General features: G+C 38.5%; 1 protein-coding gene across 4 annotated transcripts; it reads right to left on the bottom strand.

The window, feature by feature from the left end:
• Window positions 1-441: 441 nt before the first annotated feature.
• On the bottom strand, window positions 442-23,612 carry LOC136679191 (adenylate cyclase type 2-like). Of its 4 annotated transcripts, none has more exons than XM_066657573.1 (25): window positions 23,436-23,612; window positions 22,678-22,839; window positions 21,406-21,555; window positions 18,992-19,149; window positions 16,360-16,471; window positions 14,489-14,616; window positions 14,252-14,410; window positions 13,807-13,939; window positions 13,330-13,518; window positions 13,172-13,212; window positions 12,922-12,981; window positions 12,298-12,378; window positions 11,733-11,802; window positions 11,028-11,125; window positions 10,813-10,897; window positions 9,846-9,983; window positions 9,682-9,765; window positions 8,976-9,154; window positions 8,734-8,860; window positions 8,206-8,409; window positions 7,103-7,249; window positions 6,836-6,943; window positions 5,194-5,308; window positions 3,345-3,469; window positions 442-1,916 (listed from the first exon to the last, which is right to left on the bottom strand). In XM_066657573.1, the coding sequence occupies exons 1-25, from the start codon at window positions 23,484-23,486 to the stop codon at window positions 1,770-1,772; spliced, it is 3,051 nt and encodes a 1,016-aa protein (XP_066513670.1). In that variant the 5' UTR covers window positions 23,487-23,612; the 3' UTR covers window positions 442-1,769. The 4 variants fall into 4 exon arrangements, with proteins under 4 accessions (XP_066513670.1, XP_066513671.1, XP_066513674.1 ...); XM_066657574.1 differs by having other exon boundaries at window positions 8,251-8,409; XM_066657577.1 differs by having other exon boundaries at window positions 8,976-9,025.
• Window positions 23,613-23,870: the final 258 nt, after the last annotated feature.

Below are 23,870 nucleotides of genomic sequence, written 5' to 3'. Positions count from 1 at the left end.
TTTTTTTTTTTTATAAAGAAAATTGGTTTCAACAAGCTGTCTCTCTTTAGAGCCCATTTCCATTTAAAAAGCACAAATCAAGTGGCATTAGAACATCAGACTTTCAATTAGAGAACATTCTTTCACACACATGCCACAACCATCTGTTTCTATGCACTCTAATATCTCAATACCCATGCTAGGACTGGTCAGGGTTTTGAAAGCTTTGGCTGGGCTTTGTGAATTTCAGAGTGATATTCTCAGCCTGTAAACCACTTTAAGCCAGGAATGGTCAGATAAGAGCAGCCACTTAGCAGCTAATTAAATAAAATCCTAGAAAATGCTGCCTTAAGTGCCTTTTAAGCACCATGGACCTATGAAGTTATGGTAGTGGTGTATTTCATGCCTGTATCATGTGGCCTTTTGATGCATAAAATATAACTTGTTAATACAGTGGCAGTCAACACTTTAAACGTGTAAAATTTATTCCATACAGATAATGTACAGCAACTTGAAATTCAGAGAAGTTCCTCTGTGATGCGGCAAACAGAATGGAAAAGGCAGCTTCTGAACAGTAGAGACAGATAAGTCTGTTAGTTAAGTAAAGGTACAGTACAAACACAATACAAGTCCCATGTTAGTTTTTGCAATGTCCATTTTAGCCTTACACAGGCATATAATGAACCCGGAAGTTGGGGTTCCCTCTTTTTAAAAAAAAAAAAAATAATAATAATAATAATATTTATTCCCGCACAGCAAGAACGCAGAACTTGACTCTGAAGCACAGCAACAAAGTGAAAAGACAGACAGGCAGATTCAGAGAGTAACAAGTGCAACAAGTAGCATGATCCCACCTTCAAATGGCAGGGGCCAAAATGGCAGTCAAAATACAAAAATGATTTCGGAAATTCCTATTAAAGGTTTGTAGTAAGTAGAAATGTCCATGAGCCGTGTAATTCACATTCTTTTACAATTGGAACTGATTGTACTCCAGCGATTTTTTTGCCATGGTAGACAGCGTAATGTTTAACATCTTTAAATTACAGAATCTGATCCATAACATAGATCTGTTTGTAGGCCTAGAAATAAAAGTGAAAGGCTTGTGTGAGTGAATTTGGCTTAGAAGTGTAACCCCACCATCACGAGACAGAAGAAAACGTAAAGGAAATTCCATTGCAAAGATTGAGAAGGTTTATAAAAACAGAAGATGACCATGTTGGAAACAAATCCTTCAGCAGCAAATCTGTCTAAAACTTTTCAGTCCCATTTTTTCCCCCAAAAGCTTCATATTTGCTGAAAAATCCAAAAGAAGAAAAAAAAAAATGTTCTTCATGTGTGTGTGCTGATCAGATGCTCTGCCAGTAATCTCAGATTAAACCATATGGCTGATAGCTATGAGCAGATCAATTTTCAAGACAAAACCTCCTTATCCGTGAGCTTGGTTAATCGTGTCCTCGTAACGAAGGATCAGAACAGTGCATGGGTTTTGAAGATGATTACAAAGTCAGTAAAAACTTGAACACTGAAAATACCTATTGTATTCCAGTGAAATCCATGATCAAGCATTCAGTACATGTCTGTATTTTGAGTTGTTTTTTGGTTGCAGGAGTTTTTAGGCTCATCCTAGACGTTTCTGCTCAGTTCTAGAACATGCGACGTAGAAAAAAAAGAAAAATCACACTCCACTTCCATATCGAGCGAGATGTCAGTTGAATGACATGTCATTACATTTAAAGAAGACAACTGTGAGTTGTTCCTTTGTGATAGAGACAATGCTAGAGGCAGTGGTTTCAGCTGAGAGCCATCCCCTGCTGCTTGTTGGTGTCTGTACACACAAAAAAAGTTTTGAGCTCCCCTTTTCCCTTCACGTTTATCAGGCCACGGCAGTCGCATGAGTAACCCAGCTTCTGCAGGACATCAGAGGTCTCTTCCGTCACCTAGGACACGCACAGACATTAATAAACTTGCATAAAATTAAAATGGGGATTCCACCAATTTCCACCAAACTTCCTACATAATAAAATAGTAAGAGAAAGCGCTTCTTTGTTGACAGATACATTGAGTTGTTTGGAGTTAGTAAAGCATAAAAGACCACAAAGGGACAGATTAACCATGACCAGCATTACATATTAAACCAGTTGTTGTTCACTGGATTGCGAATGAAATGGCTATATTTGCATTTTTGATATTGCTGCCTTTCCATCCCCTCTATTATAAAGAAAAAAAATCCCTTTTGAGGAAGTTCAATTAAAGTTCAACACTTGTTTGATATGAATTAAATATATTAAAATTATGAATGAGAAAACCCAAGCTAAATCTCAAACACAACAACAGACAGTTGAATTTACATCAAAAAATGCAGGAAAGACATACACAGTCCCTTCAAGGCATAAATAATGTGGATAAAATTCATAACTTTGTAAACAAACAAGATTTAAACGGTTAACTTTACACTTAAAACTCTTAACTCTAATAAGCTAAGAGTTCCAGCAAAACAATGAGGCTAATGGAAAGTTAGTGATGGGTAATGAACTGCAATTACAAAATGATCATTTAAACATTTCTTCAAATCGAGTGTCTGCACTTAGTGAAATGTGAGAACTGTCATTTATCATTTAAAGTATTTTCCCTCATTGATTTTTTTGATTAACAGCAGAGCAGCTTAAAAAAATTAGATCATTTTAACTACATTTCCCAGACTCTTTGGCATTGTTATACCTCCAGCTTGAACGTATGTAACTCAATTTCCCACTTCTAGTCCTATGGGACCACACTGCTATGGTGTTTCTAAGTCTGATTCATAAACTAATGACCAAAGCCTCAATGTCCTTGACATGCAGGCAGTAGATTATGGGAAATGAGGAGAGTTCGAGGGCAACTGATTCCAGTGACGCATAACTTGGTATGACTTGACGTTTCTTCCCAACACTGGTAATGCATTTGTTATTAGTGGCAGTCCTGTGGCTCCATGTATAACAGAAGGCACAATTTTCACCATCTAAATACCACACACATGAACACGTGTCTAAGCTGTGTTATTATATAACCTGGAATCTGCTCAATAAATTCAGGGTAATAGTCTTGAAGCAACAGCTAGAGTCTGTAAGCATACCACCTCAAATGAGGATCTGTGAGGTGCAGCTGGGTGTGTAGAATTTCTGTTTGTTTATCGTAGAGCCATTTGGTCCAGATGGTAATTTTTCAGTATAATTTGAACACACTGACTGCGCTATACACTGTGTTAAACTCTCATGATCTATGGAGCCATAGGAATGAATGACTTTGAATTAAGTCTCTTCTTAACTTAACATTTTGCTTTTCTATTTTGGAGATGCATGTTTTTGACAGCAACCTATGCCACATACCTGTATTTTGCCCAGTTCTCCAGTGCTCTCCATTCGGCTGGCCACATTCACTGTGTTCCCCCAGATGTCGTACTGTGGCTTGCGTGCCCCTATCACTCCGGCTATTACTGGCCCATGGTTTATGCCTGCAAATACACACAATTGATGTCGCAAGAAAACACGTAACTTAAATATTTATATCTGGAGGATGCAAGTTACAGCAACAACAAATGTTTACACCCCATGGGAATAAACACTTCACAGGTCCGTCCTGAAATGCTATAATAAAAAAAATAAAAAAGTAGTAGAGGGCTCACTCCCCATCAATTTTACACTGTGACATAAAGGCATTCAAATTTATATATAATATATATGAAAGTATGTAATACAACACTATTCCTTACTGCTACAAATACATGCTTCATGCTTCAATGCTGATAATTCATATTTCAAAATGTCAATTCTTTCCATTTGGTGTCTCTGTATAAAGTCAGAATCTTCTAAATGTCCCTCAAATCAAGCATGTAGCTTTAAACATACCTTTACAGAGAAAAGGAAAGAGACAAAAATAAGAAAATGTCCACTACAAAAACGTAAATAACCATCTGACAGTAAGATTTGTTTTATAGAGGTTTCAGAAACTAACAGAAGGTAGTAAAACTGATGTAATAATGTAAGAACCTTCAGTTAAGTATTATGTAGTATTAGTGCAAGTAGTGATTTGTGTTTAGTGTATTAGAGGTTGGTTGCATTCCCTGCTTGTTATGAATATGCTTGATGCCGAATGTACTGTTGAAGTGTTAGTGTCTTAGTGTTATGTTAACGTTTCTGTGAAAGTAAATAGCTTGTACAGCAGTTTTTTCTACGTGAAAATTGAGAAAGTTTGGTTCTTTCATCAAGTTATCGTTTTGGAAAAGTAAGCTTGTTTCAATTCTTAGATACTGTATATGCACATGGACACACATACACACAGAAATTAATCTGAGATCATAAAGTAACTCTTCAGAGAATTAAAGGCCAGGCCTGCCTCTGGAGCACTAGAGCGCTGAGCATATGCTTTCAATAAAACCTTTTTTCCAGTAGGAACTTTCATTGTTATTTCAGATCTCCCCTGATCGCTATCAGAATTTTTTTGTGTATTCTCTGACGCATTTGATGCTTTTATGAACCGGGTTATTCCAGATGGGAAGGATGAGCTCCTCATTCCTGAGCAGCTGTATATAATTTTATTTATACAAAAACTGACATAAGAATGAACAGATCAATGGGTTTCCAGACTATCCAGTGTTTTCGTTTCATTCATGATATTTAGAATATTGTGGTGCGGATATTGAGCTTGTACGTTTCTTCTGCAACAACAGACAAAACCTCAGACATGTCTCAAAAATGCTTGTGTATCTGCATTGTACTGAAGGTGAAATACCCATTCTAAAACTGAACTTTTCTATCATAATTGGTAATCTTTTAGCAGAAGAGATATTGTGCTAACAGTGGCTTCTCTCTTAAATTAGTTTTACTCTGACATTTAAATTGTACACATACTTTAAGCTACAAGAATACTAAGGCTGTCACAATACTAAGGACCATACAACCTGTACAGTTGTTCCAGTAGATTGGTTATTTAATTAAAAAATGCATTTGGGCTTTTTGGAGACCGTTCAGATGCATTAAGCTGAAAGTAAACTTGATCTTTCAAAATGTAATCTCTAAAATGCAGAACACAAACTCAACAATAAACAATGACAAAGGAGTGTGCGTGCATATGCATCGTGCGTGTGGTGGGAGTGTTATCTCTGATTTGTCTCGAGCCTCACTGGCTGACTTATGATAATAGAGTGTGTGTAAGTGTGCACGTATCCAGAACACTCACCCACGCGTAGCCTGAAGCTGTTAAATGAGTGCCTGTTAATGCCATCCAGTTTTCCCATCAGAGCGATGGCAAACTCCACCATGATTCCAATCTGAGCCTGCTGCCTCTCTCGGTCCTGCCAACACACCGTTCTTACATTTAAAACATGGACAATAAAGGAACAGTGTGTAAGCGCAGACCCATGCAGATATATAGCAATATCTATGTTTTATGTCTCATAATACTGCTGTCTAAACAAAAACATGGATCTCCATGTTTGTCAATTTACTACATGATTTGGACACAGCAGCTGTCCTTCATATTGTGTAAAATAAATCATGGTGAATGGACCAATAGAAATGCTATAAAATTACTTGGAACAAAACCTTTTTACATTGAAATTTATGAAGGTTTTTTCTTTATGTAAAATTGCTATTTTGGAGATACATGTTTTGATTGACCAGCAATTATAAGAATACAATTTCTTTAGGATCAACTTTACAATACAGTGGAACCTCTACTAACGAACGCCTATACTAATGAACTTTCCAAGATATGAACCGGGCATTTGAATATTTTTTGTCTCTACCAACGAACCATGACTCTAGAAACGAACCCGAGCCTCCGCCGAGCCACTGACCCCAATAGGCAAGTCTCCCAGCGCGCCCAGACTTGAGTGAGCTTTTAAGATTAGCAAATTGTAGTTTTAGCAATTTAGCATTAGTGTAAATAGCAGACATCGAAATTCGTGGTAAGTTAAGCCGTATCTACGCTTCGTCTCCCCACATTCACCCGCCTACTCTCCGTTATTCCACCCACCCCCCACCTCCCGTCATACAGCCAGTGCCTGTGTTACTCCTCCAGCCAGTCGTCACGTCTTCAAGGTAGCGATGTGTAACCACTTAAAACTTTTTTCTTTTTTATTAGTTACCACTGTATTTCTTTTTTATTTTTAGTAACGCTACATGAATTTTTTTACGAATTTGAGAGTTTTGTAAACATATCAGTGCAAAAAGGGTGACTTTCGGGGTGGTACTGGAACGCATTAATTGCTTTTCCATTATTTTAAATTTGGAAAATTGACTCGAGAAACCAACTTTTTTACTTACGAACCGGGTCACGGAACGGATCAAGTTCGTAGGTAGAGGTTCCACTGTATTGCATATTGCTAGAAGCATTCATGTGTGCTATGAATAAAATTCTATTTTACTATTTGATGGTTTCACAGAAATTATTTGCATGGCTAAGAACGGGACACAAAATGCAAATCATAAATATTTTAATTAGGGCTGGTTGCAGTGTGAGAAGTTAACATTTATCCCGTGCAATCTGTACATTAGACAGAGCCATAAATGAACAACATGTGCACATAAAATGGTGGAATTAAAATAGGACTGCCCTGACAAGTCAACAAAGCTAATCAGTCATTGGTAAAGCCAATTATTAAAGTTGCAGAACGTTGGTCCATATGAACTGGACACCAAATATAATGATTCAATTACTCGTTTAAAGAAATAATAATTCATAGATGAATCGATTACAGAAACGATCATTGTTTGCAACCATAATTAGTAACAATGGTAATAGTTAAATAATGTGCCCTAATATGAATATTATAGGCCAAAAATATACAGCAAAGCCTTTCTACAGTAAAGAATTTTACCTGGTTATTTTCCATTCCAGGTGTTCCACTAAGACCAACAGCTGCCATGTAAGTGCTGCCAATCGTCTTAATCTTCTCCACTCCGCTGAATTTCGGTTTGGATAGCAGCTGCAATAAGAATGAATGGAGGGAGGAGAGTAAGAGATTAACAGATAGAGGATTTTTACTGTTTTTGGAAATGCCTTGACATTTTAGCAGCTGTTTTACACTTGGAAGAAAAAAGATGACTCATGAAGTCTGAGTCATTGTCCCAAGCTGCTAGCTCACCTCGTCAAAGTCAGCAATAATCTCATTGAGCAACCTCAGACACTCCAGTCCCTCTTTGTTGATGTCACACTCTGTGTAGAACTCCTTGAAGTCAGGAACTGAGGCAAACATCACACATACGCAGTCATATGATTTGTAGTACAGGTCCTGGAAAAGAAACACAGCAATAGACATGTTGGGTTCCTAAAGCCAAATCCAGCAAAAAAATAAAATCTAACACAGATACATCAATGTATTCATTTAAACAAGTGCAAGCACAATATGACACACAACACAACACAGGCAGCTGAGGCTGAGCTACTGATTCATGGAAATGATGCAGGCACTGGTTACTTCATCTGAAACCATTAGAGTCTGCCCTTACCATTAGGCAGTCCTGCACTTAATGACTGTTTACGTAGATTAGTAACTGTAAACTGTTTAGCTTCTCCAACTGTCAAGTTTATAAATGTAGTGCCAAAGTGATTCAGAATAGCAATAAGGCTTAAAAGGAAAATGGAGCGTTCCTTGTAAAACGTACATCAACACTTACAGACCGAGGAAAAAAGTAATCACAGGCTAAAGATAAGTGAATGGACAGTTAGGCACTGAACGGTATTTTAAAGCTAATAAGTCGCTAACTGAAAACTCAGTTAGCGAAATACAGGAAAAGCCAAGAAAATGCAAAGCACTAACACTGGCCACTGGTCATCAGATGTTCCCAAATATTACAGCCAGGCTCTAAGTAATGTTAGGGAGGTGCGGCTCACAGTGCTGAAAGTTAGTGAATGGAAGGAACAAGATATCAACAAACAGAGACACTGGAATGGCAAATGTCCAGTCATTCTCTGCTGAGTCACCCATGACCGAACCTGAACACAGGACTTGAGAGATCCATCAAATCGGTTCTCTTTGAACACCACGTAAATGTGAAAATGTTCACAATCAGATAAATCCATTCAGGGAAATGGTACACAACACAATCGACATTACAGTTTTTGCACACATTTCGTACACTTACACTAGATATGTCGCCATGTTGTGGTATGGTACAGCAAGGCATGCTATGATAAGCTGAGCTGGTGAAATGGATGGCTTCTTAAAGAGACCTGTGTGGTTCCTACCTTGTATTTCTGGTTTAGTAAAGTGTTAGTGGAGAGCAGCCCCACCTCGTTCTTTTTGTTCTCCCCCACGAAGAGTGCAGCCACATGTGCTGGGAGAACATTCTCCAGCAGGAGCCGTGTGAGGTTCTCACATAGCTCGATCTCGTCTTTATCTGTGCGGTTCTTGTTCTTTAGCAGGAAGTCCTGACGGCAACAGAATTCATCCTGAGAATAATAGGAGGAGTTAGATTACAGTGGGTTTGTTACAGGAATCAATGGCTTTACTGGAGATATACTGTTCTTAGCTTAAAGTTAATGGGTTTTACTCAGTCATTTTGGACCGTATCTAAGGGCCCATTCATGAAATTTAAGTAACAGAATTAATTAGATTTTAATATGACACTTAAAAATGTACTAATCTTTGCTTTCTGTTTCATTAGCATTTCACACCCTGCTGAAATGTTCTGGAACTGAGATCTGTACGTGTATGGCGGAGAAACATAGTGTTTAAGTGGTGCCTAGTGATAAGAAACAGTATAGTGTGCATACCTGACGTGATATAAGGAGCATGGTAAACAGAAAGAGAGTGATGTAGATGCAGCTCATAGCTGGTGGGTGTTTCATCAGCCCTACGTTGGAAAGCAAACTCTTCTCATCCTCCATAGAACTGCAGCAACTAGTGTTCAAATATACACAGGCATAAATACACACAATAAAACTTGTCAACACACACACCCACACAGTTCAAAATGCTGGGACTTGATTCTGAATGTTGATGCATGGGTCCTTACTTGCTGTAGTTTCTAGTGAGAAAGCAGCTGTAGGTGAGGAACAGAGTTTTCTGGGTACAAAAGATGATGATGTAATAAATTGTACAGGCGGTGAAGAGGAAGGCCACTTTCAGCTCGAAACTCACTCTTAAAAATACCCCGCACACTAGTAACGCCAGTATACAGCTATATACCGAATACTGCGAGAGAAAGAGAAACCATTAAATGGATTAGTTCCAGGTATCTGTATGGTAGGGAATTATATTTTAAACAGTCGTGTAAAAGATAAACATATATGGCTTCTGCACCTCAACACTAAATGTTAGACAGGAATTTTTGATGCTTCTCACTTTTGACCGTATAATTTAATAATAATACAGTTTATAATATAAATGGCTGGGTGTAGAAGCTATCTTTCCAAAGCTTATGTAGCTCACTATTTAAAAATGATATTTAGCCACAGATGTTGATAGCAAGCTCGCAAAAATAGTGTTGCGGAACCCTGTTTTCATTGGCTGTCCTGTAAAGGACAGCTGTAAAATTTTGTACCAAATTAGTATAAAACATTAAAATAACTCGCTGTGTTGGCAGTGCCATTCAAATAAAGGGATGCATTAGAATATTTGTCGCTAATCAATAAGTAGACAGGTTTGATCTAACAAGCTTTAGAACAAGCTCTTTTTTTTCATAAAAGAGTGATGTTCACAGCAAATAGAAGGCTACTCACAGGCAAATAGAAGAGGGCTTCTTCAAAATTGCTTTCATTAAAATTGCAGTAAGTATTGAAACTTGTGTTATGCTGTTTAAAACACTGAAACAGAGAAGAAAAACTACTGACACATGAACAGAATAACGTGCATAAACATCTCAACTACACAAAGTGTAATTTACCAGGTCAAACAAGGCAATGATGACTATAACAGTTGTAGCGATAGTTGCTAGGGGAAGACGCAAGAAAGGCCTCTTCACCACCGCCTGTGACACAGCTTTTAACCACTGGCAGGATTCTAACTTCTTTGGAAACTTTTTCTAGAAGAGAAAATCAGAAAAAATAATGAGTTTTTATTTATATTGGATGTAGTAAATGTATATGCATGTGTTTGTAAGAGAGAAAGGGATACGGACTTTAATGAAACCACATATTTCTAGGATACAATTAAAGGGAATTCCAGCCAAAAATATTAGATTTATTATGCTGTGCCAGGCAACGTGCATCACTGCATAGCCTCAGATTTGTAAACCATTTATGTGTTATTGTTTAACTCTGTATAAACCCAACATGAATTATTCAAACATGTCATACAACAATTCAAAATCCTCTTCATTGAGATTAAAAAACTACACATTGGTATAGTGAACTGTGTGTAAATGTGTGTGTGTGTGTGTGTGAGAGAGAGAGAGAGAGACATAAATACTATGACAAATGTCAGTCTGTTTTTAGTGGTTGCAGACATTCCAGACAGTCCTCAGCCAATCACACTCAGAGTACAGTCACATCACATGACATTCTCAACATAACACCACCATACAGTTTAGTACAATAGGTGATGGGCATGTATAAAACCAACAAGGAGGACTACATATATACAGGAACACACTCTACCTAGTGTTATTATTATTTAGACACTACTGCAGCTTTAGATTACCATGTATGTACGCACTAATAATTACAGCTGTACACTTTACAAACCTTAACCTCCTCGTAGATCCTTTTTTGTAAATATCACAAGGAGGATGTTGAATGATGTTTCTAAAAAGAGTTTACCCTCAGACGGAGCAGAAAAACGTCCCCAAAACATTTCATATTTTGCTTCATGGAAACCATAATGAGCATGTTTAAAAATGGCAAATGTCTAACCTGAATATGACCCGCGTAACAGATGGCGAGGGTCAACAGCATCACACACGCTAACACCATGAAGGTCAGTCCCAGCTGAAACTGACTGAAAAACAAAGAGAACACACACAGTGATGCACTGCTACATAAACAGAGCCCGGTCATTGTGAATAACTACGCAGACATGGAATATGGCAATTTAAGTATTTGATTCTGTGCGTGTCCATTTCACTCACTTTGTGGAGACAAGTATCTGAACAATGAAGATGCAGAGAAAGATGAAGCAGGCACAGGTGATGTAGTACCTGAAACTGGGCATGTCTATGGTCCTGTACTAAGAGACACATGGAAATGTTGTTATGTCATTTGGGTTTTGAATAATTTAATAATTATTAATAAGATAGAATGAGTGAGGTTAAAGTCAAAAAGTTGTATTACATTATGTATGTAACACATCACAGCTGTAACAAAACTTTAAAAAATTTAATAAAATAAAAAAACAGCAATGCTTTACAATAATTTGATTATTTTTCACTAAAGTTACTCTAGAAGTGACTTCTAAAACACTGCTCAAACTCTCTCTCCTACCACTGCTGAAAAGCCCAGTGCTGGGGAGATTTGTTTGTAGCTCATGTACATATGCAGTTTCATTTCATGAACTTATAAGAGTGTTTGTGCTAAACTGGACATATTTCCACTATGGCTGCACAATAAATTTGTTGAATTCATTAATACTTTTACAACATCAACAACATTAATAATAAAGACTTCATAGTGTGTCAACTAACGTTTGTTTAGTGTAGTTTAAAGTTCTCAGATATTATTCACAATTAAAATTTTAATAAGAGTAACAAGAATACATGCAAACAGTGGTAATAAATAAAGCTTGCTGATCCACTGTTTAGCACAAAAGAAATGCACTGTTTGTATTTGATAGATACCTGTTTTTCCAGCTCTCGCTTAGTGAACCACAGAGTGAGACCTGAAATTTCTTCAGAATTCACCCACTGCCTGAATATAGGAAAAAAAACAAATATGTGAAAATCAAGAATTATTTTTGTTAATCGGGACAGAATACACAGATTTTGTTTGTTTGATTTTTTTCTTCTTCCAAAGTAAAGCCGAATATATGAATTCAGAGAAGACTGCTCCCAACATATTTTGAGTGGTCTCAGACATCAGTGCGCGCTCAGTCTGTGTTCCAATTTCACATTCTGACTTGTCAGCCATTTCCCACTTCAAGCAGACTTAGGTTATTAGCACTGATTTTTTTCCCCTCTGGCAAACGCCATATTTGTTAAAACCTTTGTACAGTCTCCAGTGGATGTTTGATGGATTTGAATTTGGTTCAGAAAACCTTTGTTGAGCTGCAGCCCATTTAACACCTTACTTTCAGCCTGTTAGAAGACCTACCTCAAAGATTAAGCATGGCCTACATTTCACTGTTGATTATAGATATGTTTACATAAACCTTACTGTAAGAGAATACAGAAAACCGAGACTCACTTGCTGGAGCTAAGCTCGTCTATGGTGGTGATCATCTCGTTGTGCAGTTCTTCATCAAACTTGCTCTTCTGGGATTTATTTCTGTTGGAGGTATATGTGAACTTGGATAAACGCTCATAAAAAGAGTATGAAAGCGAGAGAGCTAGAGTGAGAAAGTGGGAGAGTGTGTGCAGTGGAGCAGGTGTGAGTAGTGGGGCAGGGGTCACAGCCATTATCATGCTGGATACAGAACTCTTCAGACCAGTCCACCAGTATGAACAAGGAGTATTCTGTGTATGCGTGTGTAGGTGTGGCATGCAGGATACCATGTGTTAGTTTAACACCCCTGAGAAAGACAGAAATATGCATAGATACAGCTTAGGAAGGAAAAGTACCATTTCCTTACACCCTTACATCACACATGCGTGCACACAGGCACCAGCACACACTTTCTCCAGTCAGAGTCTTATCCAGCAGTGTGCATTATTCTGTGGGGTAGGAGGCTCACTTTTCCAGTATGAGGGAGTGGCTGTTAGGGGTCATGCGGTGAAGCTGTGATGTTGTGGGCCTTGTAGCGTAAGCTCAGTGAGATATTGGACTGTTAGTGAACCTGTGGCCCAGCAGAACATGGCTCCACACACTCACTTATTGCTGTTGAACGAAGGGGCAGGCAATGAAAACGGCTCTTCAAGAGATTCATCAAAACTGCCAGGGACCAACAGTAAAATACACAACTTTCAATTTTTTAACAAACAGAAAGAAACAAAAAAAATAGATAGAATGGAGGGAGGTGAGAAAGATAACAGAGAAAGAGTGAACAAGAGACAGAGACAGAGCTAGAAACAACTCCCCATCTCTTTCTCACTCTCACACACACAGAAGCATACCTACTCACCTTTCTGTGATTTTTAAAGGTGCTGATCTCAGAGGGATATCCTGATATAGGGAAAATATAAATGACACAAATATACAATAAGGCACAAATCATTTGTTAAAATGAATCTCATGTCTCTTTATACGCATATCTGTATTTGAGTCTGGGAGTGTGTTTACCTTGAAGCGGCCCTTGCCATTAGACATGGCATCAGTGATGGCACCTTCTCTGCTCTGCAAATGTGCAAAAGGTTTAACTGCTCCCCAGGACTCCAAATACCGTGTCATTCTGACAGACGCCCTCATCTTCAGACCGTCATTCACTCGCTGCTTCGGAACATTGCGGCTGCTCAGAGACGTATCCTTAGACTGTGCATGCATATTAACGAGGAGAGGTTTTTGAGTATTGATCAAGAATATAAAAAATAATTAAATAAAAATGTAAAACCATAAAAATAATATATATATATATATTTTTTTTTTTGTTAACGTGATATTAACCAAAATTTTCTAATTGAGCTTTGCTTTTTATCACTAGGTTTGCAGTGCAATTAAAAAGATAAATATCAGCACCAAATTATCAACTACACTAGTAACTGGTCAACCCTTAACAAACATACATAACAGCTTCTGGTAGCTACTACAGCTCGTACTGACCCTGGGGTCTATTACAAGATAAGTCTTGATGTTGAGCTCTTTCAGGTAGCTGTCTCTCAAGTGGCCGTTCCCCTCCTCCACTTCATATGCCTTATTCAGGTGCTTCAGAGTGGCTTCAGTGATATGCACCCGCCTACACTCAACCAAACAATAACATGAAAAAAATGTAAAAAATAAATAAATACATAAACAGCAAAAACAAAAAATAAAACAACAACAAACAGCAGCAAAAATACCCAAAGGTGCCAAAGCTCAAAATGCTGTTTGGGCACCAAAATTTCATGGAAACTAGTCTTAGCTGTGTTTCAGAAGGCACCACATAGCATTTACACAACATTTAAAACTGAAGTTCATTATATTGATGGAGCTTCCATTTAGTAATTTGTTTCTTTGAACACAGGTCTGCTAAGTTCAGTGTAACTAGGCATGTGTTTCTTGGACATACCCTGGCAACCCTCCAGACTCCATGTGATTGGCTAAAGTGACATCATGTGACCACACATCAAACTGCCACTTGCGCAGGCCAATCACACCGCAGAGTACATTCCCAGAGTGGACACCAACTCGCATATTAATATCTACACCCGTTGCATCCCGAACAAGCCTGTAAATGGTGATAGAATTTGTTCATAAATATATATATTTTTAGGCAATATAAATAAATAAATGTATGTACACTTACTTAATTGCCTCACACATGTCTAATCCCATTTTGACACAGTTCTTGGCATGTCTGGGTAAGGAAACAGGTAGGCCAGACACACAGTAATAACAGTCACCCAGGATTTTTATCCTCATACACTCATTCTCCTGTAGGAACACAGACATACAGAGAACAAACAGAAGAGAATATCACAGTTCTTTATGAGCTCTACACAAACAGTAGGAGTTAAATTGGAATTCCGCAGATTTTTCAACAAAGGTAACACAGAAATTAACACATTTATAGAAACAAAAAAAAGTTTGAATTATTCACAGTTGTGGCAACTGGGAACAAATTCTTTGAAAGTTTATAAGATGTGTCTACAAATGTTTGGACATAGGGTACATTTTTAACCCAATCATAGTATTTTTTAATCACTATAAATATGTTATATATAAAATAGCTACATTGTAATCATTATGCCTTTCTACTATAACATCTATTAATTTTTTTCTACCAAGTATAATTTCAAATCAAACCATTCTAAATAACTTTAGTTACATCTCAATGATTAGGAAAAATTCATGGAATTCACCTTCAAGAGTCAGGTACTGACATACAGGGGTTGGACAATGAAAGAGATCACAATAATTTATTAGTATGGTGTAGGGCCTCCTTTTGTGGCCAATACAGCGTCAATTTGTCTTGGGAATAACATTAACAAGTCCTGCACAGTGGTCAGAGGGATTTTAAGCCATTCTTCTTGCAGGATAGTGGCCAGATCACTACGTGATGCTGGTGGAGGAAAACGCTCCTCCAAAACACCCCAAAGTGGCTCAATAATATTTAGATCTGGTGACTGTGCAGGCCATGGGAGATGTTCAACTTGACATTCTGATACACAGCACCGCCTTCAGGATACAATGTTTAAACCATTGGATGCACATGGTCCTCCAGAATGGTTCAGTAGTCCTTGGCAGTGACGCGCCCATCTAGCCCCAAGTATTGGGCCAAGGGAATGCCATGATATGGCAGCCCAAACCATCACTGATCCACCCCCATGCTTCACTCTGGGCATGCAACAGTCTGGGTGGTACGTTTCTTTAGGGTTTCTCCACACCGTAACTCTCCTGGATGTGGGGAAAACAGTAAAGGTTGACTCATCAGAGAACAATACATGTTTCACATTGTCCACACCCCAAGATTTGCGCTCCTTGCACCATTAAAACCGACATTTGTCATTGGCATGAGTGACCAAAGGTTTGGCTATAGCAGCCCGGCCGTGTATATGGACCCTTTGGAGCTCCTGACGGACAGTTCTGCTGGAAACAGGAGAGTTGAGGGGCACATTTAATTCTGCCGTGATTTGGCAGCCGTGGTTTTATGTTTTTTGGATACAATCTGGGTTAGCACCCAACCATCCCTTTCAGACAGCTTCCTCTTGCATCCACAGTTAATCCTGTTGGATGTGTTTCATTCTTCTTGGAGGTATGCTGACATTACACTGGATACCGTGGCTTGCTGTCTTGGTCACAGATGCGCCAGCAAGACGTGCACCAACAATTTGTCCTCTTTTGAACTCTGGTATGTCACCCATAATGTTGTGTGCATTGCAATATTTTGAGCAAAACTGTGCTCTTACCCTCTGCTAATTGAACTTTCACACTCTGCTCTTACTGGTGCAATGTGCAATTAATGAAGATTGGCCACCAGGCTGGTCCAATTTAGCCATGAAACCTCCCACACTAAAATGACAGGTGTTTCAGTTTCATTGTCCAACCCCTGTAGATAAAATTAGTCTTAGCATCCTGGAAGACTTGGCTGCTAGTTTAGCAAATCAGGCAACAGTTTGTTATATGCAATATTTAAACAATCAGAGACATTTCAGAGTGTAAAAAAATATCATTTACTTTGGCAATCTGATCAAATTTTCCAAAGAGCTCATTCAGCATTATCACCAACTCCTTTGGAGAACAGTCGCTGGCCAAACGAGTGAAACCAACAATGTCTGCATACAGGATACTGAAAGAAAAGTACAATCATTTTAAAATTAGATTCGGGATGAAGAATATCTAAAGCTTGTACATTTTTATTTTATATGTGCTGTGAAATCATCTTAGTATTGAAAAACGGTGAGGAGGTACTGCTGTGTAATGCTGTGTCATGCTTGGCACGTTAACAATTCTGAGTCAGTATGAGGGCCTCTGTGTTTTAACTTATGTTAAAAGATTTTAATGTTAATTAAAGATTTTAACTGCATTGAAAGTAGATCGGTGCTATTTTTTATATGTTGTAGAATTAGGTCATATTTGTTAGTTCCTTCGCCCAATATATCTAGTGCCTTGCCTGTTCCATTCTTATAGCCAGTGATTTTTTTTATGACTCCAAAACAATAGACAAAAGACAACCCTTTGTACTTTCTAAAAACAGAAGTGGAAAAACTACTAAAAAAGTATCACAGTACTGTTGTAGAGACACCAAGGTTTCCATAACAGACAGCTGACATTTGCACAGCAATAAAAAGGAAACTTTCAATGACTCTTACTGAAGAGGGTCTATTTCCCTTCGTATGTCTGTAGTGGATGGCAGTGATATGAGCAAGACAAGAATGGCTGCTTTAAACTTTATGAGAAGAATGTAGAAAAAACAGGCGCAAAATAACATTCTTCGTAACATACGTTGTGAAACCGAAGTGTTTGACTTGAAGTAGGCAGAAATATGAGGTCCATAAACGCTGTGTTTGTGTAAAAGCTTTCAGAGGTGTAGTCACTACAAGCTTTGGGTTTTTCTCACCTCGTAAAATAGTTCCTGAATGTGCACAAAGACAGGTATACACCCACACACAGATACAAACCTTTGAAATTAACTTGCCAAACTATGTAGCCACGAATTCAGAAAGCTCTCCTTCCTGACAGCAGTTCACACAATCACTTAACAAATCAACATCTTTAAAATCAAGCGTCCCCAGAGGTCAAGACTATTAAACAATATGTATGCTGCATCACATCACAATGCTGGCAGGTTTTATACTTCCCTAGCCAACAACTGGCACTTGATATTGCAGTCTTTGCTTCAAACTTTCACAATATAGAGGCAAAGGTTTAATGAAAAACTATTTTCTTTGTCAGCAACGTGTGCAAATACACTCATTTCAGTCTGTCATGGAAATATTTATATTAACTTATAGCATAGATACATTCATTATATAAAATAAAATAACAAACATGCTCTCAAGCTGTCACGACTATCTTGCCTCAAGAATATAACACAGCTTACGCAATTGCATTTAACAGACAGCTACAACATAGGTGAATGTAGGTGTCACAGAGTATGTTCAATGAGATATCTATTTTGAATATATTATGTCTCAACTGATTTGTTTTAAATAAAAAATAACATTTATCCTGTCATTTTTTGTTAAATTCAATACAATATTAAGTGAATTAATATAGGGGCGGCACAGTGGTGCAGCAGGTAGTGTCGCAGTCACACAGCTCCAGGGGCCTGGAGGTTGTGGGTTCGATTCCCGCTCTGGGTGACTGTCTGTGAGGAGTTGGTGTGTTCTCCCCGTGTCCGTGTGGGTTTCCTCCGGGTGCTCCGGTTTCCTCCCACAGTCCAAAAACACACGTTTGTAGGTGGATTGGCGACTCAAAAAGTGTCCGTAGGTGTGTGTGTGTGTGTCTGTGTTGCCCTTTAAAGGATTGGCGCCCCTTCCAGGTTGTATTCCCGCCTTGCACCCAATGATTCCATGTAGGCTCTGGGCCCACCGTGACCCTGAACTGGATAAGCGGTTACAGATAATGAATGAATTAATCAATTAATGAAATAAATATAAATAATTTAAAACTCAAATCCATCAAAACAAACAACTAACTACTTATTTAAAATTGATGAGGTCTTATTGATTAAAAATTATTCTTTACATTGCTTCAGAGACCTAGGAACCCTATAGAGCAGTCTGGCAAACCAACTTGTATGTAAAAGGTATGTCATGTTCTCCTGGCCTCTGCATGTTAAACACCCCACACACTTCAGTGCATGTGCATATGTTACAATAAGAGATTTTGTGTCTGGCTCAGAAGAGATTTAATGTTGAAAGTGAGCGCTGTATCTAAATATAAAATCTGGCCAGAGAACCGGATATCATAAGCATGGGACAGAAGAGAGAAAATAGATATCAAACACCCCCAGGGGTCAGTGGTTTGAAAATGAAATTAATTGAACCACTGGCTACTAATGAGGTTCATGAAAAGCTTTTTATGAAGCGAGACACTAGGCCAGTCAAACTGAATGAGAATGTGTTTAAGAAGTAAAACTACAGAGCGTCATCCTCCACAAAACACATGAGTTCAACTGAGACAAGAATGTGTCACACATACACAGCTTTCATTTCCTTAAATAAAAAAAGCTACTCAGCTTCACTTCACAGGTCCTGGCAGAGGCATAAACACATAGTAAACACTACGTGTTCAGATCAATCAAGATAATGAAGCCATTGTGTTTTGATGTAGGCGGTGTATGTTTGTGTGTGTACGGGTTTACCTGACATTCTCGTGCCTCTTTACGTAGAGACTGTGGAAGTTATTGTCTTTGACTAGCCGCTGCTGCGCCTCCTTATCTTTACATTTACAACGCTCCATTATGGCCAGCTTCATCTCCATAGAGATGTACACCGGCAGTACTGACTGCAGCAGATTTTCCTGATAAACACACAAACAAATATATCAACATCAGGAAATGTGGAGCTAAATCTGGGGTGCACACAGACTGCATTAAATGGGAGTAGTCATCTGGTCAGACAACACAGGGATCCTTAAACTAAGATGTTTATAGGGAAGCCTGGACGTGCAGAGCTTAGAGCTCACTTTATTTATTTATTTACACTGGCTTGTTTTCAAACAAAAATAGGGGGGTGGGTGTTACTGTTTTTAATATTTTTCTTTGTGCTTTGGCCTGTTTGTAATTCCCCATCGGAATAAGGACTAGATGTTCTAGCAGGGAACTTCCTTAATGTTTATCTTTGCAGAAGTATAAAATCACCCAGAATTAGCACCAGCAATGAAGGGATTTTGTTTAGACAGGGTATGTGTTTTGAAGGTTAGGCTTTGCAGAGAGCATAGAAAGAACAGGCTGTATTTCTTTGGCTGCTGAGTTTAAAACAGGCAGTTTTGGCTGCCTTTAAGTTATGGAGTTAGCAAGTAATAATAAATCGTTATTTACAGGATAGATCTTTCTGGAAACGTTGACTGTAGACAGTGACCGTGTTAAACGCCTTTTCATCCTCTTCTTGGAAAATACTTTCTATTGCTGCTGGCACTGTTTTGCCATCTTTACTGACTGTGAGCATTCACTGTGTCTGTTAAATAGCAAACAATGCGTGACCATTCCCCTATAAAGGAGATTTTTTTTAAACTCCTCTTCAACTTTCTCAGTCTCTCTCTTCTCAGTGTTGAACACTGTGTTTGTAATGGGAGAGGAGCAGATATCCTTTCTTCACTCTCTCAGCTTCTAGTTTCCTGAGGATCGTGTACATACCTGTGCTCGCACACACACAGACGGTTTTATGTAGATATATTACAATGTTAATTTACTTGTACACTACCACATCTTACGAAAAAGGGGCAACAGAACAGTCAAACCTCATTTGGTTCAGCATCAGGAATCTAGTTCTGTAATTACTGCTGTCTTTTATAAGAAATGGGCTCTTTGGCCAAGAGACACAAGTTTCCATCCAGCGGTTAAATTAAGTTCAAGCAAACAACTGAATTGTCGTTATGTAAATAGGTTGGGTGTCCATCAGCTCTGAACAAGAGAATACAACATCATCTCAAAAGGGAAATACAGCTGCTGTACTATGCATTTAATAAACATACATTAAAAGTAAATCTGTTTTCTGTTTTTTTTTAGATTTCATAGTTTCTTTTGTCCATGAATACCTTGATCAAGTTCCCATGTAGTTAGTCAAGAGAGTCACCAATCTCTTCCCTTTTGTGTTCGTTCATCTAATATACATTTCAACTTCTGTGCAAACTTTAAATATGTTTTAGTTGTTTGCTGTTTCTATCAAACCATATGTATTTATATGTCTATAAGACACATGGAAGGAAATTCAGTAACAGACAACTGAGAATTTCCTCGCCAAGTATTTACTTATACATTTATACAGAGAGAAAACAACAGCTTAAGGTTTCCAATTAAAATGAAAACAAAATTAGCTGCACTAAAGACCCAATTTTCAATGAGAGGCTTTAAATTATGTATTGTTATAAGGAACAATACATAATATGTTTACCTTAAGATCAGAGCTTAACTCACTGTGAGGCACCACTGACCTGTAATAGGGAGAACAGAGCCTCTGTTTTTGCTACCCTGGGCTCAGCACTGCAGAAACAGCATTTTGTAACTTTTGGAAGAAGGTAGAAAACAACTTCTTCCTTCTCCCTCTCAACTGATTCCAGTACAGTGCTGTAAAAATAAATTACACTAGGGGGCCAAGGTGCAAAAACCCAAATAGAGTCCCTTTAAGGGGTAAAATGTATTTAAAGGCAGAGAAAAACCTGTTGCTGACCAGAGTAAGAACATCATTAAAAACCACAACAGAACAAATTAAACCAGGTGGAAGAACTGTAATGACTCTTAAATAGATATAATTTCATACAAAGATACATCATCTGAAAGGAGCAAAATGAGACTGGAACTGGCATCACTAACTGGTCTCTTATGACTTGATTATATTGAATTTGGTCCAAATCTAACACTCCCAATGGAAGACAGCATAAAACACCTTACAGTTAGAGTGTTAACTATGTTCATTCCCATTCTAGAGAAAACAAGTTCATTTGAGGACTTTCATTATTAAACATTATAAGTGGTAAATATCCATTACTGTCACTTGACCCATTAGCGGTTTCCTTAGTGTAACAGATTGGGTGAGTGTACTTTATGTGAACAAGCACCTGCTGTCTCTTCTCAATCTCCAGTTTCATTCGTATGCCAAGGCAGCGAAGTGTGTCCTGGAAGGTCTGTCTGAGAGCTTTCTCCATCAGAAACTTATGGAACATTCCCACCACACCTCCACACAGGAACACTACAGCATTGGAAATGAACTAGTGAGGGTGAAAGAGAAAAAAAGGAAGAGCGTGAGAGAAAGAAAAACATTTACATGGAGTATATGCCAATACAAGAACATGAATTTGCTTTGGGTTTTAATAGCCATCCATCCATTATCTGTAACCGCTTATATTATCTGTAACCGCCTACCTGGAATCATCGGGCGCAAGGCAGGAATACACCCTGGAGGGGACGCCAGTCCTTCACAGGGCAACACAGACACACACACACATTCACACCTACGGACACTTTCGAGTCGCCAGTCCACCTGCAAACTGTGTTTTTGGACTGTGGGAGGAAACCGGAGCACCCGGAGGAAACCCACGCGGACACGGGGAGAACACACCAACTCCTCACAGACAGTCACCCGGAGCGGGAATCGAACCCACAACCTCCAGGTCCCTGGAGCTGTGTGACTGCGACACTACCTGCTGCACCACCGTCTTTAATAGAAACTTCTGAAATACCTGCCATTGCTTCCTACCATATTTACCATATATATGAGTCATATTTAATATTTCTCATGATCAGATATCGCCTTATGTGTATACTGTGGTGTCACTAATCCTGGCTATGTAGTGCATTGCTTCTTTTATTTTGGACACTTGAGAATAGCCAAACTATTTACAAACATACTATATGTTTTTGGACTGAAATAGGAGCACCCAGAGGAAACCCATGCAGACATAGGGAGAACACACTGAACTCCTCACAGGCAATGAGCCGCACTGAAGTTTGAACACAACCCCAGAACCCTGGAGAAGTGTGACCTTTAAATGTCTATAAATGCAATGTGGCTTGTCCACATGTAGCTCCACCTCCACCTTCCATTAGATTTCCCACACCCCACACTGTTTCTGAAATTAACTTAAATCCAAATGGTGTAATTTAAATATTTCACTGGAAATTAATTCAGTCAATGTCTAAAAAGGACAAGTGGTAATTTCATTGCTTGGATGAAGATCCAATCCATGATCTGTTCACAGTGCTCAGGTCTTCATTTGCCAAAATCTAATTTTTCATTGCACTTATTTCATTTACTATTTTCTACATATTTAAAAAAACCATTCACACAGCAGTGCCCCCAAAGTGAATGACCCCTGACAACGTATCATTACCTGATAGACGGTGTAATGGCTGTCTCCGTCTCTGAAATACACTGAGAGACTGAGAACAATAATATGAGACAAGGATGAGACGATGCTAATGATAACAGCATGGCACATCTGGAATGGAAGCAAGGTGAACACTGTGATGATGATGAACAGGAAAAAAGGCACCTGAAAGAGATTGAAAATGAGTGTCAGATTCTGATTCAGTCAATTTAATTTAGGTATGAATAAAATGAACTCTTATTATAAAAACAGAATTTATACTGCACAAATGACAGCCTCACAGGGCTGGGTACTGAAATCCTGTACCAAAACAGCACAGATATGTCTTAATACTACCAAGTACTGAAAAGAATAAAAGGAATCATGCCTATTTTCGATACCTCACATACTTGAAGTGCATGCGTTCTGGAAACATTTACATTGATCTGGCATCTTTACATAGAATATTATATTATTCTCTCTCTCTCTCTCTCTCTCTCTCTCTCTCTCTCTCTCTCTCTCTCTCTCTCTCTCTCTCTCTCTCTCTCTCTCTCTCTCTCTCTCTCTCTCTCTCTCTCTCTCTCTCTCTCTCTCTCTCTCTCTCTCTCTCTCTAATAAACTATTGATTTGGTAGAGAAAGTATTGTACTGGTATTGAAAATTTTCTAATGACACCCAGCCCGATTGAGAGATAAAGAGTACAGCTCTTGTCGTTAAGAGTTAAATGTATTAAAAGCTATCTGACTTCAGATGAAAGACAGAGAGGGAGAGTGTGTGCATTACCTGGTCCCAAGGTTTAATCAAGTCAGCACTGAAAATGAAGGTGAAGCCCATAGATAGGTGTGTGGCCCACACTACTATACCCAGCAGCGTTGTCCATCTCTGTGTAATGGCCTCAGCACACACCAGCACAAACACGGCCAAGAACACACACAGAGCCCCGCTCACTACTCCCACAAATTCCACGTGTTGATGCGTGTTCTGAAACAATCACAGAAAGAGTTCATTAATGTAGATTCATAACCTTAACCAGGTGTGAATATGTGCTATAAAACAGAAATAGTACTATTTACAATTAACCTGAATTAAATGATTATGTTCTTCCAACAGAGGAAATGTATCCCATTCAAACAAACATTTCAAGCTTTAACTGTATAAGGTTCAAATCTGAGAAAGTTTTGTGAGCATATCAAAGTGTGCTAAAGAATTAAAAAAAGC

Source organism: Hoplias malabaricus, chromosome Y, assembly GCF_029633855.1.
Source record: "Hoplias malabaricus isolate fHopMal1 chromosome Y, fHopMal1.hap1, whole genome shotgun sequence".
NCBI classification, from domain to species: domain Eukaryota; kingdom Metazoa; phylum Chordata; class Actinopteri; order Characiformes; family Erythrinidae; genus Hoplias; species Hoplias malabaricus.
Note: the sequence above shows the minus strand (reverse complement) of the source record. Positions and strands in the feature narration are given on the sequence as shown.

What these genes read in the sequence shown, in the direction of transcription:
- LOC136679191 (XM_066657573.1), bottom strand. Translation starts at nt 23,486, where the DNA reads ATGGGCTTCACCTTCATTTTCAGTGCTGACTTGATTAAACCTTGGGAC. An exon ending in CCTTTAAAAATCACAGAAAG is followed by an intron (nt 12,982 to 13,171) that starts GTGAGTAGGTAT and finishes GGTCCCTGGCAG; the next exon opens with TTTTGATGAATCTCTTGAAG. An exon ending in GTTACGCGGGTCATATTCAG is followed by an intron (nt 9,984 to 10,812) that starts GTTAGACATTTG and finishes TTTCTCTTCTAG; the next exon opens with AAAAAGTTTCCAAAGAAGTT.